Source organism: Tachyglossus aculeatus, chromosome 4 (genome assembly GCF_015852505.1).
Source record: "Tachyglossus aculeatus isolate mTacAcu1 chromosome 4, mTacAcu1.pri, whole genome shotgun sequence".
Taxonomy (NCBI): domain Eukaryota; kingdom Metazoa; phylum Chordata; class Mammalia; order Monotremata; family Tachyglossidae; genus Tachyglossus; species Tachyglossus aculeatus.
This window is the reverse complement of record NC_052069.1, coordinates 124791413-124810812: the sequence shown is the minus strand read 5'-3', so window position 1 is coordinate 124810812 and position 19400 is coordinate 124791413. Positions and strand designations below refer to the sequence as shown.

Below are 19400 nucleotides of genomic sequence, written 5' to 3'. Positions count from 1 at the left end.
CTACTCGAGAGGCTTTATTTCCTCCACTGAATGTTCACCTCTAGAAGAACAAAAGACAAAGGAAAATCATATGATTGTTGGGTTTGGAGAAAAAAATCTGGCTACTGGTTAAGAGGAAACTGTTCTGGCTCAGTTTCAAGCCTCTGGTCCAGGATATTGGAGGGCGATCAAAGAATATTTGAGATGGAAGAGGTGGAGGAATTTTTGCATCATGCCAAATTTTTTAAAAACTTAACTTTGTGTAAAGCAGCTTCTCCTCCGATGATCTCCTGCCTTGTGTCTTCAAGGCCCAGGGGCGAATAGGGAGAAGGTAGCTTCATGCCACAATCTCCTGTTTGATCCATCTTCTGCCATCCTGGTGGTTAGTGGTGGGGAGTAAGGAAACCCTAAAAATACTCTGCAGGGGCAAATGAGAGATTCTCTTCTTGCAGAATCTCCTGAAAAACATGGTCCAGCTGTCCAAGAAATCTCCAACTGGTCTTTAGGACTGAACTTCTGGACCAAGAGATTATCCTCATAGACAATCTGGGATATTTGTGAGAAAGGTTAGAGCTGCTCCAATGTGATCATTTAGGCCTATTTTTCCATGCTAATCATTTGTCCTGTTTCACAGGGAAATTATCTTGTCTTATGCTGTCGAGTCATCTCCAACCCATAGCGACACCGTGGACATATCTCTCCCAGAATGCCTCACTTCCACCGGCAATCATAGCGTTTTCTTGGTAAAAATATGGAAGTGGTTTACAATTGCCTCTTTTCGGGCAGTAAACTTGAGTCTCCCCCCTCAACTCTCTCCCATGCTGTTGCTGCCCAGCACAGGTGAGATTTGACTTGAGACAGATTGTCTTACACTCACTAGACACTGCCCAAACTAGGAATGGAATGGATATTCCTCTGCTTGACTCTCCCTCCCGTAGTCGAGACTGGTAGAGTACTGGAAACTGTCCAGGTGCAATCCTGAGAGGATATATAACACTGTAGAGGCATCCAAAAATTTGCAGGGAAAATTCAGTCCAGTTTGCAAGCAATTTTACTTATTCATACACTTCATTTAAGAATATCTGTCACATTGAGTATTTTGTCCTCAAGATTTTGAATGTTTAAAGATTTCGGGTTGTTGCGCGTTCCTGGGTCATTCCTGTCTGTGGTAGGTACTGGTATGGGCAGAACTAAGAGGGGACCAGGAGATAGAAATTTACGAATTCCTAGAAAGGGTAATAGATTCATGGTATATCCTCAGGGTGCTGCTGGTCACTGGAAAGTGTTGCCTTGATGAATGTCAGTTCATTTACATCTGCCTCACTCAGTTTTCCACTTTAAAATCTGCTGGTAGGCTTTTTGTTCTCCACATATAGCAAGAAAAGACTCAATGCTCCTAGATCCGGAGAAAAAGCGTTCTCTGTAAAATGCGGATAATGCACAATGTGATGTGATGGTATTTGTAAGTGCTTGCTTTGTGGCCAGGTGAGGAATGAATCCACTTTGGCTGTTGGGAAAATTCACATTCATTCATTCATTCAATCAATCGCATTTATTGAGCACTTACTGTGTGCAGAACACTGTACTAAGGGCTTGGGAAGTACAATTCATCTCTCTGCAGGTTTCCAAAGTTATATATCTACATATATGTTGTTACATTGTATTTACTCCAGCACTTAGAGAAGTGGTTAATAAATATGATTGATTGATTCTCAATTCTAGCATCCTCACAGACAAGCTTCAGTCTCTCAGAGCAGTATTTTGATGGGAAAGGAGTTAGTTTGTTAGTGTTGGTCTATACGTATAAAGATGTCTGGCCATGAGTGTGTACCCATGTGCCTGTGGGGGCTGTGTGACAAATGTATCTACAAATGTGTGTGTGTGTGTGTGTGTGTTTGTGTGTGTGTCTGTCTCAGGATATGTACACTAGGAAGAGGAGCAACGGAGATGGTGAAGAGTTTGTGGGTTAGAAGACAGCTTCAGCGGATGCAATGGAGCTGTCTGCACAAGTTATTCAACAGGAAAAACTCAAGATGCCCCATTTTACCATTTAAATTCACTCATAAAACTAATTCTGCGATTGGAAGTGTTGAGTTTGTGTAATACTGAGAAGCAGTGTGGTCTAGTGAAAAGAGCCTGGGCCTGGGAATCAGAGGACCTTCGTTCTAATCCCAGCTCTGCCACTTGTCTGCAGTATAATCTTGGGCAAGTCACTTCACTTCTTTGTACCACAGTTAACTCATCCGTAAAATGGGGATTAAGTCTGTGAGCCCCATGGGGTCAGGGACTGTATCCAACCCGATTTGCTCGTATCCACCCCAGTGGTAAGTACAGTGCCTGGCACATAGTAAGCACTTAACAAATACCATTAAAAAAAGGGCTGGTTTACCTCTGGAATCCAACACTTTGCAGCAGTGGCAGGGGTGAACTCAAAAGCTGGTTCAAAGTCTTCCCCAGCTCAGTCCCAACAATATTTCCTTGCCACACAGAGCTTGACAGGAGCTAGAGGTCTGGGAACTGGCCATCTGTTTAGCCTTTCTGGGCCTCAAAGTAATTTAGTAGGTTCAATTGACACAGATCCCAACTGCAGGAAATCCCTCCCTTTCAAGCCCCAAACTAAAACAGCAGAGCTGATGAGTAGTCATTTTATTCCCACAGAGGTGTGACAGCCATTCCTGTTGAAGAGTCTGGGGCCAGGGAACATCAACTGTCCCAGATTCAGGGGCCCCTCCCTCCTCCTGCCTGCACATCCAGGGGCTAGTTGGAACGAGGGAGAGCCAGGAGGGAGTAGGAGGAGCCAGGTGGGACAAAGGGGAGCCAGGTGGGACAAGGAAGAGCCAGGATCCCAGAGTGAGAAGAGCCTCTCCCCTACTCTCTGGAGCTCCAGGGCACGAATCCCACACTCCCCACACAATGCCATCAGGACTCAGTCTCATCCCGGGAGGGCAGGTCAGCCCGCCCTGGGTCAGGGCTGGCCAGCATGGCATTGTCCACCTCCAGTACCGATGACATCTTGCTCTGCATTGGGGAGGTTGTGAGAGGTGATGAGGGAGGGTTGGTCACCTCCCAAGCTCCCTGTAGGGCCTGGCGGACCTTCACCATCTGCAAATTCAGGTTCCTTATCTTCAATCTGCTAGGTCTTTGGGCCCTCTGGGCCTCTTCTTGCATGGTCATCTGCTGGCCCCAGATGCCAAGTTGATTCTTCCCTTTCCAAGATGAGCACTTGGATCTATCAGACCCTGAGCAGAGGAAGTCAAGCTTTAAGCCAGGCTTCTGACCTCCAATGGAGTCCCGAGGAGGAAAGGGTGGGAGCCAGACCACACCCAGTGTCCAGCAGGAGGCCATGGCTCACCCAGAGAGGAATACATTTATATTAATATCTGTCTCCCCCTCAAGACTGCAAGTTCATTATGGGCAAGGAACGTGCCTACCAACTCCAGTGTATTATACTTTCCCAAGTGCTCAGTACAGTGCTCTGCACAAAATAAATGCTCAATAAATACCGCTGATTGATTGAGGAAGGCCTTTTCCTGGCCCCTGGAGGCCCCACCTTCCCCACCCTGAGCACCCACCACCCAACCACTTACCACCCAGGGGAGGATGAGGAGAGTCACCAAAGGAAATGAGATGCTCGACCATAGGCTTCTTCTTCAGAGATGTCCAAAGGTCTTCCTTGGGATCCTGCAAACCCACATCCTTTGTCCCAATTGGCACACTGGAAGCCAAATGGACTTTTTCTGAAGTACTCCCGGCAGGTGGTTTAGGCATGATGAGGTCTGAGGCTGGAGTCAGGAATGACCCATAGATGTTGGGGGCCCTACACTGCTATGACTGGAGGTGCCTCCAATCCACAAACCAACACCCCAAGAATGGAGTGTCCATCTTCCCTTGCTGCTCAGGCTTCCAGACCTGAGGTCTGAGCTCCTCCCACTCAGGGGTCAGGCCCAGAGGAGCCCTAAGGAATCTCCCCCTGACCCCAGCTGTCCTCACCACTGACCTCTAGTTTGAGGACAACGGGTCCCAGGCTCCTCTGGGGCAAGTCCGGCAGTTGCCTTCACCTGGTTCTCTGCTCTGACTGAGAGCTGAGGAGCCCTGAGGCCACAGCCCTGCCCAAAGTCCAGAAAGGCTCCTATCTAGGCCACAACCAGCCAGTGTGTCCAAGGCTTGGCTGAGAACCCAGGGCAGGAGCAAGGTCAGCCATAATGCAGCCTCTGGGCACTGGGCCAATGTCACAATTAGCCCCACTGGGTCAGGATCACACAGGGGCAAGAGGCAACTCTGCTGTGCACCTGGGGAACAATTTCTGTTGGGAGCGGTTGCTGGGGGCGCCCAGCCTGGACCGTGGGTGGGAGGGAGGGTGGACCGTAAAACTGTTCTTCAACTACAATCCCAGGCACAGGGAAGAGCCAACACCTGGGGAGGAACACAGATGACATACGCCAAGCCCCAAACCCAGAGCCACGCTAATACAACACAGAACTGCAGGCACTCACCTAAAATTCCATTCGTGGGACAGGGGGCCCGAGACAGTCCCTTCCCCAACACTGCCTCTTACACCCACTCTACCCTGGATTGGCCACACTGAGACATTAGATCTCAAAAAACAAACTCACTTGACTCAATTCCATCCCCCAACCCCACTGTACAGTAAAATGCAGTGTGAGGCACCAGCATAACAATAGCTGTAGCCTCACAAAGCAGGACATGGGGAGGCCAGAGTTGGAGGGACTGGGCCCTGGACAGCCACCTCCCTGAATAATTCCACGTCCCATTTGTGGCTCCATTTGACCCCAGTTCCCAAGAAGATGGGAAGCCAAAAGAGAATGAGCAATGCTTTATCAGAGCCTGGCACATCTTTGTGAAGCTAAAGTCCCCTCCCTGCTGCAGAGGGTGAGGGCAGTGTCTGCAATTCTGAGGAATATGTCTGGCCCTGGAGGGACCAAGAGGCTCCCCTGCCCAGGGGACAAACTCTAAGCCTTCCTTGGCCTCGGTCTATCCCACACTCATCAACGGGCTCTGGAGAAGAAAGAGAAACATCCTATTCGATGTGGTTCCAAACACTGCAACCCAGCTCCCAAAGACCTCCGAATGGGAAAACAAGCTTTCTCTATACCACCCTCCCACATCCCCTCCCACGCCCTTCCCCTTCCTCTCTCCCCCAGCTCCCCCTGCCAAAGAAGCACGGCTGAAAGATAAGCCAGCAGCCGCCCAGTCCACTGAGGCTGCTCGCACCCAACACAAATCCCGGGGCTGATGGGGTGGGTGGTGCTAGCTGGCCCCGGTGGTGTTAGCTGGCCCTCGGCTTTGTCCCAGGGGAGCAACAAAAGCTCTGTGTAAATGACTTCACTGATGTGGGAAGTAGTGTGGTCTAGTGGAAAGCGCATGGGCCTGGGGAGTCAGAGGACCTGGGTTCTAATCCCACTCTGCTACTTGTCTACTCTGCAACCTTGGGCCAGCCACTTTGATTCTCTATGTCTCAGTTTTCTCACCTGTAAAATGGAAATTAAATATTTGTCCTCCCTCTCCTATGACTGAGAGTTCTTTGTCTGACCTGATTATCTCCCTGAAACAAGGCCCGTTCCCCTCCCTGTCCGGCTGCCCCAGCCCAACAGACAGATCAAGTAGAAGCCATGAGGAAACTAGGTCCCACCCATCTGAACTCCAGCCTGGAAGTCTGCTGCTCAGATGAAGGCAGTAAATACAGCAACCCAATCAACTCCGGGAACAATATTCCCTCCCTGTCCCACACCTGACACCGGATACCTGGGACAGAGGACAAAGAGTCCCAGGACCTGGCAGATGGGGTTCTGGGAGGAGGAGGAAGAGAAGGAGGAAGAGGAGGAGGAGGAGGAGGAGGAGGAAGGAGAGGAGGAGGAAGAGGAGGAGGTGGAAAGGGAGGAAAAGGAAGAAAAGGAGGAGGAGAAGGAGGAGGAAGAAGAGGTGGAAGAGGAGGAGGTGGAGAAGGAATATGAAGAGGAGGTGAAGGAGGAAATGAAGGAGGAGAAAAAGGAGAATTAGGAGGAGGAGGAGGAGAGGGAGGAGGGAGAGGAGGTGGAGAGGGTTGAAAAGGAGGTGGAGAAAAAGAGGTGGATGAGGAGGAAGAAGAAGAGGAGGAGGAGGAGGAAGAGGAGAAAGAAGAAGAGGAGGAGGAGGAAGAGGAGGAGGAGGAAGAGGAGGAAGGGAAAGAGAAGTACTGCCCAGGTGATTACCCCAGACTTCTCTCATTCTAAGTGCCTTAGGCCCTACCTACCTTCTGCCTGATCTCCGAGCCAAGGTTAGGGAAAATGTGTGCCGTTCAGATGCACCTAAGTAGTTCCTCCTGCTCATTTCTAACCTGCAGGGTCACTCTGTTTCCAGAGAGAGTCATCTTCTCCATTGATCTGAGGAAAGCCCCTCTGTGGCCCTCCTGCTGGGCTGGATGCTCCTTCAGCAGCTTTCCAAGTGTCCTGTCCAGAGGGTCCACCTTGCTCTTCCGGGGAGCCCTGGCTTCCCTTTCTTCAGCCGAAGACCTGAGGGCACAAGAAAAGGCCAGAGAGGTCAGCAGCAGCTCTCTTCCAAACTGCCCATTCCATGTGACAGGGTGAAACACATAGCACACTCAGAATTACTGTGGTATTTGTTAAGCACTTACTATGTGTCAAACACTGTTTTAAGTGCTGGGGTACATTCAAGGTAATCAGTTGGACACAGTCCCTGTCCCACATGAGAAAGTCTAAGTCCAGGTGAGAACAGCTATGTAATGTATTTATTTATATTAATGTCAGTATGCTCCTCTATAGTGTGAGCTTGTTGTGGGTAGGGAATGTGTCTGTTTATTGTTCTATTATACTCTCCTAAGCACTTAGTACAGTGCTCTGCAAACAGTAGGCACTCAATAAATACGAATGAATGAAAGAAAAATGCCCCCTCCCTTCCTGAGGCCCCAAGAACACAAGAATGGGCAACCAGACTTGCCTGACCATTACTTTGCTAGCCACCACCCTGGCATCCTTGCGAGGGCCCAGCTTTGTGCCCAGTGGTCCAGGTCTTAAAGCAGCCCCAAGCTATTAACCTGGGCTTGATAGACATCAGCTAGGAAACGTTTGGGGGCTTTGGAGAACCTCTGGGAGTATCTTGAGGCAACAGAGACAATACGTCAGAGACACTATGGGAGAAGGCCAAACAACTCCCTTATGAGGGAATAGAGAAGCAGCGTAGCAGCATAGTCAGAAGGGCCAGGGTTCTAATCCTGGCTCCACCACTCGTCTACTGTATGACCTTGGACAAGTCACTTCATTTGTCTATGCCTCATTTACCTCATCCGTAAAATGGGAATTAATACTGTGAGCCCTACGTAGGACAGGTACTATGTCCAACCTGATTAGCTTATATCTACCCCAGTGCTTAATAGTGTGCCTGGCATACATGTGACTTAGTGGAAAGAGCACGGGCATGAGAGTCAGAGGTCATGGGTTCTAATCCCAGCTCCACCATTTGTCAGCTGTGTGACTTTGGGCAAGTCGCTTAACTTCTCTGTGCCTCAGTTACCTTATCTGTAAAATGGGGATTAAGACTGTGAGCCCCACGTGGGACAACCTGATTACCTTGTATCTACCCCTGCGCTTAGAACAGTACTTGGCACATAGTAAGCACTTAACAAATACCATCATCATTATTATTATTGTTATTAATAATAATAATAACAAATACCCTTTTTAAAAAAAGATTAAGAGACAATGAAACTCCAGAGCAGAGGGAGCATGGTGCAGTTCCTGGTCAGTGCTCAGCCTGACTCTGCTGTCCAACTCTAAGCCTTTTTGTAAGATTGGCAATGAATTCATGTCTTCAAAGCAGTTACTCAAAAACTGCTTCCCCGGGCAGCGCCACTTAACTAGGCCTAGCTGGCCTGCCATAGAAGTGGGGTGGTGTGAAAGCAGACAACGCTACAGGGGTTTCATGAATTTCCCAAACCTTGTGAGAAGCTATAGGGACTGCTCACACCTCTCTCATCTGGAACTCCCTTCCACATCATATGCCGCAGACCACTGCTCTCCCCATCTTCATAGCCTTTATGAAATCACATCTCCTACAGGAGGCCTTCCCTGACCAATCTCTCATCTCCACCTCCTACCTCCCCCGCTACCTGACACATCAGCATCCACTATACATTTGGGTATTTTCACACCCCTGAACACTTAATTACTCCCTTTTATCTGTAATTCATTTCAGTATCTGAATTTTCTGCCAGTCTGTGAGCTCCTTGAAGGCAAGGTCATGTCCATTAACTCAATTATACTCTCCCAAGTGCATAGTGCAGTGCTCTGCCTGGAGTAGGTGCTCAATAAATGCTACTGATTGACTAACTGAAGAATGACTGAAGAAAAGCCCCTTCCTCACCTCTCCAGACTGGGTTCCCTCCATCTGGCCTCTACTCTAGAACACGCTCAGTCCTCTGGGAAGAAAGTTGCAAAGCTGATCCCCAGTCATGTTTTTCAACTTGTGACACACAATCAGTCAATCACTGGAACTTATTGAGCGCTGCATGCATAATATTCATTCATTCATTCAATTGTATTTATTGACTACTTACTGTGTGCAGAGCACTGTACTGAGTGCTTGGAAGAGTACTGCACTAAGTACTTAGGAGAGTACAATGCAGTGGAGTTGGTAGATTTGATCCTTGCCAACAAGGAGCTTACAATCTAGACAATCTAGACAGGGAGACAGATCTAGGCCGTGAGCCCGTTGTTGGGTAGGGACCATCTCTATATGTTGCTGACTTGTACTTCCCAAGCACATAATACAGTGCCCTGCACACAGTAAGCGCTCAATAAATATGATTGAATGAATGAATGAATATTAAAATAAATTTCAGATAGGCGAAATGGGAGCATAAAGGATATGAAAGGAAGCAGTATGGCCTATGGCAAGAGCACAGGCCTGGGAAGCAGAGGCCCTGGGTTCTAATCCCAGCTCTGCTATTTGTATGCTCTGTGACCTTGGGCAAGTCACTTAACTTCTTTAGTTTCCTCATCTGCAAAATGGGGATTCAATACCTGTTCTCCCTCTTATTTAGACTGTGAGCTCCATGTAGGACCTGATTATCTTCTATCTCCCTCAGCTCTTAGCACAGTGCTTGGCATTTAGTTAGCGCTTAACAAATACCCCAATTATTACTATTATCGTTAGTATTATTACTATTATCATCTTGCATCTACCTCAGTGCTTAGTACAGTGCTTGGCACAAAGTAAGTGCTTAGAGAGAAGCAGTGTGGCTTAGTGGATAGAGCACAGGCTTGGGAGTTAGAAGGACCCGGGTTTTAGACTTTGAGCCCACTGTTGGGTAGGGACTGTCTCTATGGCTTTTAGACTGTGAGCCCACTGTTGGGTAGGGACTGTCTCTATGTGATGCCAATTTGTACTTCCCAAGCGCTTAGTACAGTGCTCTGCACATAGTAAGCGCTCAATAAATACGATTGATTGATTGATTGATTAATTCCAGTTTTTCCCCTTATCTGCTGTGGGACCTTGAGTAAGTCACTTCATGTCTCTGGGCTTCAATTACCTCATCTGTAAAATAGGGAGTAAGACTGTGAGCCCCATGTGGGATATGCACTGTGTCTAATCTGATTAACTTGTATGTACCCCAGTGCTTAGTACACGGCCTGGCACATAGTAAGTGCTTAACAGATACCATTAAAAAACCCAACACAATTATGTACCTAAGTGCTGAAGGGGTGGGGTGAATATTAACCGGAGAACATGTGTACCAACTCTGTTGTACTCTCCCAGGTGCTTGATACAGTGCTCTGCATACAGTAAGCACTCAGTAAATCAATTGACTGATACTACAGTAACTTAAAGTTTAAGGCTTGTGTGCACCCCTCTACTGTGTCCTGGCCAGCTGTGTGGCTTAGTGGATAGTGCACGGGCCTGGCAGTAGGAAGGATCCGGGTTCTAATCCTGGATCCACCACTTGTCTGCTGGGCAAGTCACTTCACTTGACCTTGGGCAAGATACTTCACTTCCCTAGGCCTCAGTTACCTCAACTGTAAAATGGGGATTAAGAAGGTGAGCCCCATGTAGGACAAGAACTGTGTCCAACCCTATCAACTTGTATCTAGTTCAGCATTTAGAACAGTGCTTGGCACATAGTAAGCACTTATCAAGAACCATATTATTATTAAGGGCTACAGATCCAAGTACATTGGTGACACAGAAGGGATGGTGAATATGGGGAGATGAAAGTTTAGTCAGGGATAGCCTCTTGGAGAAGATGGGATTTTAGCAGTGCTTTGTAGGTGGAAGAGTGAGAGTCTGACAGATATGAAGGGGAAGGGAGTTGCAGGCCAGAGGAAGGATGTGAGCGAGGGGTCGACTAGAGTGGTGCTTCTCTGCTCATCAAGGGTTTGTCGATCTAAGTACCCTTAGGTAAAGCATTAGCATAATGCTTTAAGGGAGGTGGAGAAGGAGGAATGAGGAGCAGGAGAAGGAAGAGGAGAACCCCTACTGTCCAACAGGTCCAGCTCTTCAATTCAGGAAACATACGTCTCAGCATAAAGGGGTCATTTCTCATTGTCATTATTATTATGAACATTTGTTGAGTGCTTACAGTGTGTAATGCACTGCATTAAGTGCTGGGGGTAAATATGATTATATCCTTGTAGATATAATCTACAAGGGGTGCGGTCTCTTCCTAACCAAAGCAACAGTACTTTAAAGGGGCCCCAAACCTCTAAATCCAACTCCCCACCCCGGCAGAGTTCAGAGGAAGCAACTCAGAGGGGCTGAGGCCTGCCCCGTACTCAAGGTAGCCAGGAAAAGAGACAATGGAAATCGCTGGATGGACTGTGGCCCAAGATGAAGCCTACACACATCTTCAAGAAGCTATGCCTTACTGCAGGGAGCAGGCAGGGGTGTTAAAAACAGGGGTCTAAACTGGTTCTTTCATGCTCTCACACCAAACTGCCAAGCAAAAGCCTCTCTCTCACTTTCCCCACCTCAGTGTCCAGCCCCTACTCTTCCCCCGGTTCCTCCCCCTCCTCCTTCCCTCACCCTCAACGATCTGGCCTCCTACTTCATTAATAAAATTAAATCCATCAGGTCCGACCTCCCCAAAGTCACTCCCCCCACTTCTCCAACCCCCCGGCTCTCAACACTCTCTGCTACTCTCCCATCCTTCCCAGCAGTATCCACAGAGGAGTTCTCCTCCCTCCTCTCAAGTGCTACTCCAGCCACCTGTGCTTCTGACCCCATTCCCTCTCATCTCATGAAATCTCTCGCTCCGTCCCTTCTCCCCACCTTAACTTCCATCTTCAACCACTCACTCTCCACTGGTTCCTTCCCCTCTGCCTTCAAACATGCTCATGTCTCTCCCATCCTAAAAAAACTCTCTCTTGACCCACCTCACCTAATAGTTATCGCCCCATCTCCCTCCTACCATTCCTTTCCAAACTCCTTGAACGAGTTGTCTACACGTGCTGCCTCGAATTCCTCAACACCAACTCTCTCCTCGCCCCCCTCCAGTCTGGTTTCCATCCCCTACATTCCACGGAAACTGCCCTCTCAAAGGTCACCAATGACCTCCTGCTTGCCAAATCCAACGGCTCATACTCTATCCTAATCCTCCTCGACCTCTCAGCTGCCTTCAACACTGTTGACCACCCCCTTCTCCTCAACACGCTATCCAACCTTGGCTTCACATACCCCATCCTCTCCTGGTTCGCCTCTTATCTCTCCGGTCGTTCATTCTCAGTCTCTTTTGCAGGCTCCTCCTCCCCCTCCCATCCCCTTACTGTGGGGGTTCCCCAAGGTTCCGTACTTGGTCACCTTCTGTTCTCGATCTACACTCACTCCCTTGGTGACCTCATTCGCTCCCACGGCTTCAGCTATCATCTCTACGCTGATGACACCCAGATCTACATCTCTGCCCCTGCTCTCTCCCCGTCCCTCCAGGCTCACATCTCCTCCAGCCTTCAAGACATCTCCATCTGGATGTCGGCCCGCCACCTAAAACTCAACATGTCCAAGACTGAACTCCTTGTCTTCCCTCCCAAACCCTCCCCTCTCCCTGACTTTCCCATCACTGTTGACGGCACTACCATTCTTCCTGTCTCACAAGCCCGCAACCTTGGTGTCATCCTCGACTCCGCTCTCTCATTCACCCCTCACATCCAAGCCGTCACCAAAACCTGCTGGTCTCAGCTCCGCAACATTGCCAAGATCCGCCCTTTCCTCTCCATTCATACCGCTACCCTACTCGTTCAAGCTCTCATCCTATCCTGTCTGGACTACTGCATCAGCCTCTTCTCTGATCTCCCATCATCGTGTCTCTCCCCACTTCAATCCATACTTCATGCCGCTGCCCAGATTGTCTTTGTCCAGAAACACTCTGGGCATGTTACTCCCCTCCTCAAAAATCTCCAGTGGCTACCAATCAATCTGCGCATCAGGCAGAAACTCCTCACCCTCGGCTTCAAGGCTCTCCATCACCTCGCCCCTTCCTACCTCAGCTCCCTTCTCTCCTTCTACAGCCCAGCCCACACCCTCCGCTCCTCTACCGCTAATCTCCTCACAGTGTCTCATTCTCGCCTGTCCCACCATCGACCCCCGGCCCACCTCATCCCCCTGGCCTGGAATGCCCTCCCTCCCAACATCTGCCAAGCTAGCTCTCTTCCTCCCTTCAAGGCCCTACTGAGAGCTCACCTCCTCCAGGAGGCCTTCCCAGACTGAGCCCCCTCCTTCCTCCCTCCCTCACCCCACCTCTCCATCCCTCCGTCTTACCTCCTTCCCTTCCCCACAGCACCTGTGCATATGTATATATGTTTGTACATATTTATTACTCTATTTATTTATTTTACTTGTACATATCTATTCTATTTATTTTATTTTGTTAATATGTTTGGTTTAGTTCTCTGTCTCCCCCATCTAGACTGTGATCCCACTGTTGGGTAGGGACTGTCTCTATATGTTGCCAACTTGTACTTCCCAAGCGCTTAGTACAGTGCTCTGCACACAGTAAGTGCTCAATAAATATGATTGATTGATTGATTGATTCCCCCACCCTTTAGAAACTGCCCCAGCAGTCCCTTGTCTCCTGGAGCAGGAGTCTTTCTCTGCCCACAGCACTGAACCCTAGCCCCGAGAAAGAGATCTGCTCTCCAGCCAATCCTCTGCCATGCTCACCCAGAGGCCAGAGTTCCACAGAGGGGTGGGAGGGCCCAGCCAGCTGACGATGGATCCAGCTTCGCTGCTTCACGGGGGGAGGTTTTGGGAGTTGCCGTCTGCTGGTGTGGTGCAAAATGAGCTTGATACAACTGCCCACCAATGGGGCTTTTATTGGACTTCTTTTTCTGCAGGGGCAATAAGAAAAATGGTTCCATCACTTTTCCATCAGTCCTGGTGACCTTTCCCTTTCCCTAAACCCCTAGGACCAACCTAGTGCTGTGCCTCAGCAATCCCTGCGGCCTGTCAAGATTTCCTGCCACCCGCATGGCCCCCAGCCCCCTGCTGCACCAGACTCCCTGTTCGCTATCCCCTTCCACCTCGTGGTGTCCCTCCCACTCCCAACTCTACATCTCTTTGCTCTTAAATCTTCAGCTTAGAGAGAGCAACAGTTCCATCACCATCATCATCAATCGTATTTATTGAGTGCTTACTAAGCACTTGGGAAAATACAACAATAAAACAGACAAATCCACACACGCACTCACACTCAATGGCATGTATTCATCATCATCATCATCATCAATGGTATTTATTGAGTGCTTACTGTGTGTAGAGCACTGCACTAGCACTTGGGAGAGTACAATACAAAGGAGTTGGTAGACACAGGCCCTGCCCTCAAAGAGATGACAGTCCAATATATGCACATACATGTACGCACACAACCTAGACACCCACAGTACATTCTCAGGGCTTCACCAAAGAGCACCTCCAGTAGGGAAACTAAGTCACCTGGGGCTTGGGGGACTTAGAACATGGAAATATGTTAAATATCTTCCCTTGGAGAGGACTATTTCTAGGGTCCCTCCATTGCCTCACTAGGAGCAGGAAAACATCTGGGGGCATAATATGGCCCAGGGACACTAAACAAAATACTTACATTCTTAGACAGTTCTACACATCTGTATTCTTGGCCCAATATGAGTTTCCTGGATTTCATTTCCGAAACCTGCTTCTGGCTGACATGGCTCAGGCTTCACAAACCACACATAAAAGTATCTGGTGAGTTTTAGGAAATGATTGAGACCCTGCACAACACACTCTTCTCAGCCTCCAAAATCAGTGCAAGGGTTGTTCAGAAAGTGCTGCCCACTCATTTCTAACCCCATCGGTAGCTGATGGGGGAAAAAATGCCTCAGAAATATTGATCATCCCTGAATTATACACACTGACAGTCAGCCCCAGGAGCCCAAGCTGTGGCCCAGATTGGCTACAAAACAAAACATAAGGTCAGAGCAAAGTCCGTTGTCCAAGACCCTGGTTTCTTCTTTCCTAATTAGTCGATCAATCAATGGTATTTATTGAGTGCTTATTGTGTGCACCAATATCTCCAAGACAGTCACTTAGCATTTTCCTCCCTCACCATCCAGGCCTGCCTGCCTGTCTGTCTCCCTCCCTCCCTCCCTCCTTTTTCTTTCTTTCTTTCTTTCCTTCTTTCCTTCTTTCTTTCTTTCTTTCTTTCTTTCTTTCTTTCTTTCTTTCTTTCTCTCTTTCTCTCTTTCTCTCTCTCTTTCTTTCTTTCTCTCTCTCTTTCTTTCTCTCTTTCTTTCTTTCCTTCTTTTTCTTTCTTTCTTTCTTTCTTTCTTTCTCTTTCTTTCTTTCTTTCTTTCTCTCTCTCTCTCTCTCTCTCTCTCTCTCTCTCTCTCTCTCTCTCTCTCTCTCTCTCTCTTTTCTCCCCCCCTCCCCCCCAGTGAAGAACTCCTCTCCACTCTCTACTCTGGGGTTGGGAAAGAGGGAGGGGTGAGGCAAGGAGGTGTCCCAACAGGTGGCCATTCTGGGTGATTGCTGCTGTCCCAAAGTGAAGGAGATGGGAGAGTCAGGTGTTCCAACAGGATTTATTTCTGCTTCCTGCTGATGACTGTGGTGTGGTGGATAGAGCATGGGCCTGAGATTCAGAAGGTCAAGGGCTCTGATCCTGGCTCCACCACTTGCCTGTTATGTGACCTTGGGCAAGTCACTTAACTTCTCTGTGCCTCAGTTACCTCATCCATTCAATGGGGATTGAGACTGTGAGCCCCATGTGGGACAGCGACTGTGTCCAAACCTATTTGCTTGTAACCACCCCGGCAGTTAGTAAAGTGCCTGGCATATAATAAGAGCTTAACAAATACCAAAATTATTAAAGAGATCAAAATTGGAAGTGTCAGCTTTCTAGTCCATCCACCAAGGAGCCGGACTCAGAAGCCTGGCTTTGTGTCCCAGCCTTGAGGGACAGAGTCCACATCTAATTCCCACCTGTATACTCTTTCCTGGTGCTTAGTATAGTGCTCTGCACACAGTAAGCACTTAAATAAATACTATTACTTTGAGGAAGCCAACAGGGAATTTCTTGGTCCCTGCTGAGCTTTGGGACCTCTGCTAGAAAAACCTTTTCCCCAGAGCCAGGCCTACAGAGAGGAACTCCAGGAGTGTGATGGGGAAGGAATGGGAGCTGGGGGTCCCCTATAGCTCCAGATGAGGTACTCACTCTGACACCATCTGGCTTCCCAGCTTCTGGTTCTTTTGCTGCACATTTGGAACCCACATAACAACCAGATTCCCGGTATCCAAGCTCTTGGGGAGCGCTGTCTCATTCAGATTCTGCACTGTTAACTAAGACACAGACTAGAAACTATTAGAGTCCTGCCGGCCCCCAGGTGGGACATGGGAGACCGAGTTACGTGCGGTGCCCATCATCGGGGTTGGCACTAAATTACCAACCCCACCCATCTCCCCTAAGAGTTAGGATGCAATTCTTGGACTCCAGAGGACTCACTACAGTCACTACATTTGACTGGTTTGAAGTGGTGCCTCCATTTCTTCTTCCCTAAACCCCAGCAACTGTTCAGGGTTACTGAACGGAGTAACTTCCTTGGCCAAACAGAAGTGGCAAATCTCCAGGAGACAGGGCTTTTTCAGTCACGGCCTCCACAGGTGACTTCCATTTGCTCCTAAGGCTACCATCAAGCTGTGGGTGACACTTAAGAGCAGAGTCCAGATGGAGGAGATTGTGCTACTGTCTATGCCTCAAAAGCCTGTTTCGGAAGAAATCCGAACCAAGAGGTTCCTGTCAATAACACAAAGTGACTCACCTTGGCAGCAGGGTGCATGGCATGCTGGTGGGCATAGGAGACAAGGGAATCCTTTGGAGAGTTGTATTTTGGGAAATTAACATCTTCTAAACTGAAACACACAGAACCAATCTGAGTTTTTTGAAAAATAAAGAGGTGGAGCTCACAGATGGGAAGGCCTCAGGAAGAAGCCAAGAGGGTCTCTTCCTAAAACCGAGGTGGGGTAGGGGAGTGTGCTGACTGAATTGCAGCCCAGGGAAGGGTTCTAAATTCAAGATTGGCTGCCTACATGAGTTCAAGATTAGCTGCCTACATGCATGACACATTGTTTAAGTATCCACAAGTTTGAGATGATGTGGCATCATGTGTTCTGTGGTACAAACTTGGAATTTTTTAAAGGGTTCACTTGTATTTGATAGCTAAAAACCCCCAGAATACTGTTTTTAAGGGTAACCTATCCAGGTCTAGAGCAAGAATGAGCAGTTTCATTGCTTGATATGCCATTTGCCCTTTTTATTCCCTCATCTTCCCCCCTAAATCCCTCACAGAACTTTCCCACCAGAGTTGACAAAACCATCATCCTCCTCATTCTCAAGCCCATAACCTTGATGTTTCCTTGTTTCCCTCTCTTTCAACCCCCATATGCAGTCGGTTGCTTCATTCCGTCATTCAGAGGACCTGTGTTTTAATCCTATCTCTATCACTAGTCTGCTGTGTGACCTTAAGCAAGTCACTTCACTTCTTCACTTTCATTCATTCATTTATTCAATCACATTTATTGAGCACTTACTGTGTGCAGAGCACCATACGAAGTGCTTGGGAAGTACAAGTTGGCAACATATAGAGACGGTCCCTACCCAACAGTGGGCTCTCAGTCTAGAAGGGGGAGACAGACAACAAAACAAAACATATTAAAAAAATAAAATAAATAGAATAGTAAATATGTACAAGTAAAATAAATAGAGTAATAAATATGTACAAACATATATACATATATACAGGTGCTGTGGGGAGGGGAAGGAGGTAAGACGGGGGAGATGGGGAGGGAGAGGATGGGGAGAGGAAGAAGGGGGCTCAGTCTGGGAAGGCCTCCTGGAGGAGGTGAGCTCTCAGTAGGGCTTTGAAGGGAGGAAGAGAGCTAGATTGGCGGATGTGCGGAGGGAGGGCATTCCAGGCCAGGGGGAGGATGTGGGCTGGGGGTCGACAGTGGGACAGGTGAGAACGAGACACAGTGAGGAGATTAGCAGCAGAGGAGTGGAGGGTGCAGGCTGGGCTGTAGAAGGAAAGAAGGGAGGTGAGGTAGGAGGGGGCGAGGTGATGGAGAGCCTTGAAGCCGAGAGTGAGGAGTTTTTGCCTGTTGCGTAGGTTGATTGGTAGCCACTGGAGATTGTTGAGGAGGGGAGTACCATGCCCAGAGCGTTTCTGCACAAAGATGATCCAGGCAGCAGCATGAAGTATACACTGAAGTGGGGAGAGACAGGAGGATGGGGTTCCCTCATCTGTAAAATGGAGATTCAAAACCTGTTCTCCCTCCTACTCAGACTATGAGCCCCACGTGGGACCTGATTTTCTTGTACCTACCCCAGTGCTTGATACAGTGCTTGACACAAAGTAAGCACCTAACAAATACCACAATTATTATTATTACTATTAATAATAACAATAGTAATACTATCATCCTCATTTTGATGATGATGATGACACTTCCAGGACCTGCCCCTTCCTTCCAACAATCTCTCCAGCCCTCATGCTGGTCCAGGCACTTGTCAAATCCCAGGTTGACCAATGCTCTGATCTCCCTGCCTCCAGTCTCTCCCCTCTCCAATCCAGAGTTCGTTCAGATAATTTTTCTAAAATGGCATTCTGTACCCATTTCCCCACGTGTCTCCTCACTCCTCAAAGGCCTCCAATGGCTGACCACACCTATCCTCATCAAGCAGAGACTCCTGACAATTGGTTTTCAGACACTCATTCAGCTTTCTTCCTCTTACTCATCAACTCTCTTCTCCCACTACACTCCAGCTTGCGTTCTTTATTCCTCTCCAGATAGGCTTCTCATAGTGTCTCATTCGTGTTTCCTGATACTGATCTCTTTCTTATGCTCTCCCTGCAACTTCCTTTCTTCCTCCATATAAAACAGCCCCATCTTCAAAGTTCCTCCAAAATCACATCTACTCCCAGAGGCCTTCCCTGATAAATTTCTAATATCCATAACATATATTCCCCAAATCCTACATCAGCACATACATGCCACCTATGTACTTAAGTATGCCTAACCCACTGTAGCATTCATGTACCTATTTTATGTACTCTATTACTTCCTCTAGTCTGTAACTTACTTTAATGTTAGACTCCCCATTTAGATCACAAGGTCCTTAAGAGCAAAGATCACAACTACCAATTCTATTATATTCTCCCAAGTGTTTAGTGCAGTGCTGTACACAGAGTAGGTGCTCAATAAATTCCACTGATGGATACATAGATTGGTTGGTTGGAAGAGCAGGGGAACAGTGGGAAGGTTTAACAGGTAGAAGTGGCTGAACTTTGGAGGACACCAGCTCCTAACTACCCCTGAGCTTATTTCTGTTGCCCACAATAAGGCCCACTGGCCACAGTCCCAGAGCTGCTGGACAGAGTCAAGGGCTTGGAACTGGGGGGTTCCTGCGGCTCGGATGTCAGACTCAGAACCACACAGGAGACGCTGTGGCCATTGTAGTCACAAGTGACATTGCTTCACCACCCCCCTGCATGACCCACAGGCTGTTTTTGGCCCACCTTAATCTAGAGATATAAATGGGTTTTAAGAACCTCCATCACCCTCTCTGCTCCTGCTTGCTCAGCTGTGAAACGGGAATGATTGCCTTTCCACAGGGCCTGGAGGGAGCCACCTTGCCCCAGCACTGTCACTTCCCGCAGCCACACCAGGGCATCAGTGCCAGTCTGCAAGTCAGTTCCTAGTCAGAGAAGCAAGCAGAGAAGCAGTGGGACTTAGTGGCAAGAGCCCGGGACTGGGAGTCAGAGGTCATGGGTTCTAATCCCGGCTCCGTCACCTGTCTGCTGTGTGACTTTGGGCAAGTCACTTAACTTCTCTATGCCTCAGTTCCCTCATCTGTAAAATGGGGATAAAGACTGTGAGCCCCAAGTGGGACAACCTGATTACCTTGTGTC

General features: G+C 48.4%; 1 protein-coding gene and 1 non-coding gene across 2 annotated transcripts in view; both read right to left on the bottom strand.

The window, feature by feature from the left end:
* Positions 1–829: 829 nt before the first annotated feature.
* LOC119928021 lies at positions 830–967 on the bottom strand. The gene has a single exon (XR_005450982.1). It is a non-coding gene; the product is annotated as a small nucleolar RNA SNORA7 (small nucleolar RNA).
* Positions 968–2625: 1658 nt separating this feature from the next.
* C4H9orf43 (chromosome 4 C9orf43 homolog) overlaps positions 2626–19400 on the bottom strand; it is a 28241-nt gene continuing 11466 nt past the window's right edge. The window contains exons 6-12 of the mRNA XM_038745691.1: positions 16254–16344; positions 15650–15774; positions 14063–14156; positions 13144–13310; positions 6314–6488; positions 3567–3660; positions 2626–3218 (exon numbers count right to left, since the gene is read on the bottom strand). Of these exons, the coding sequence (XP_038601619.1) occupies positions 2899–3218; positions 3567–3660; positions 6314–6488; positions 13144–13310; positions 14063–14156; positions 15650–15774; positions 16254–16344 (1066 nt within the window). The 3' untranslated portion in view covers positions 2626–2898. The remainder of the gene's footprint in view (positions 3219–3566; positions 3661–6313; positions 6489–13143; positions 13311–14062; positions 14157–15649; positions 15775–16253; positions 16345–19400) is intronic.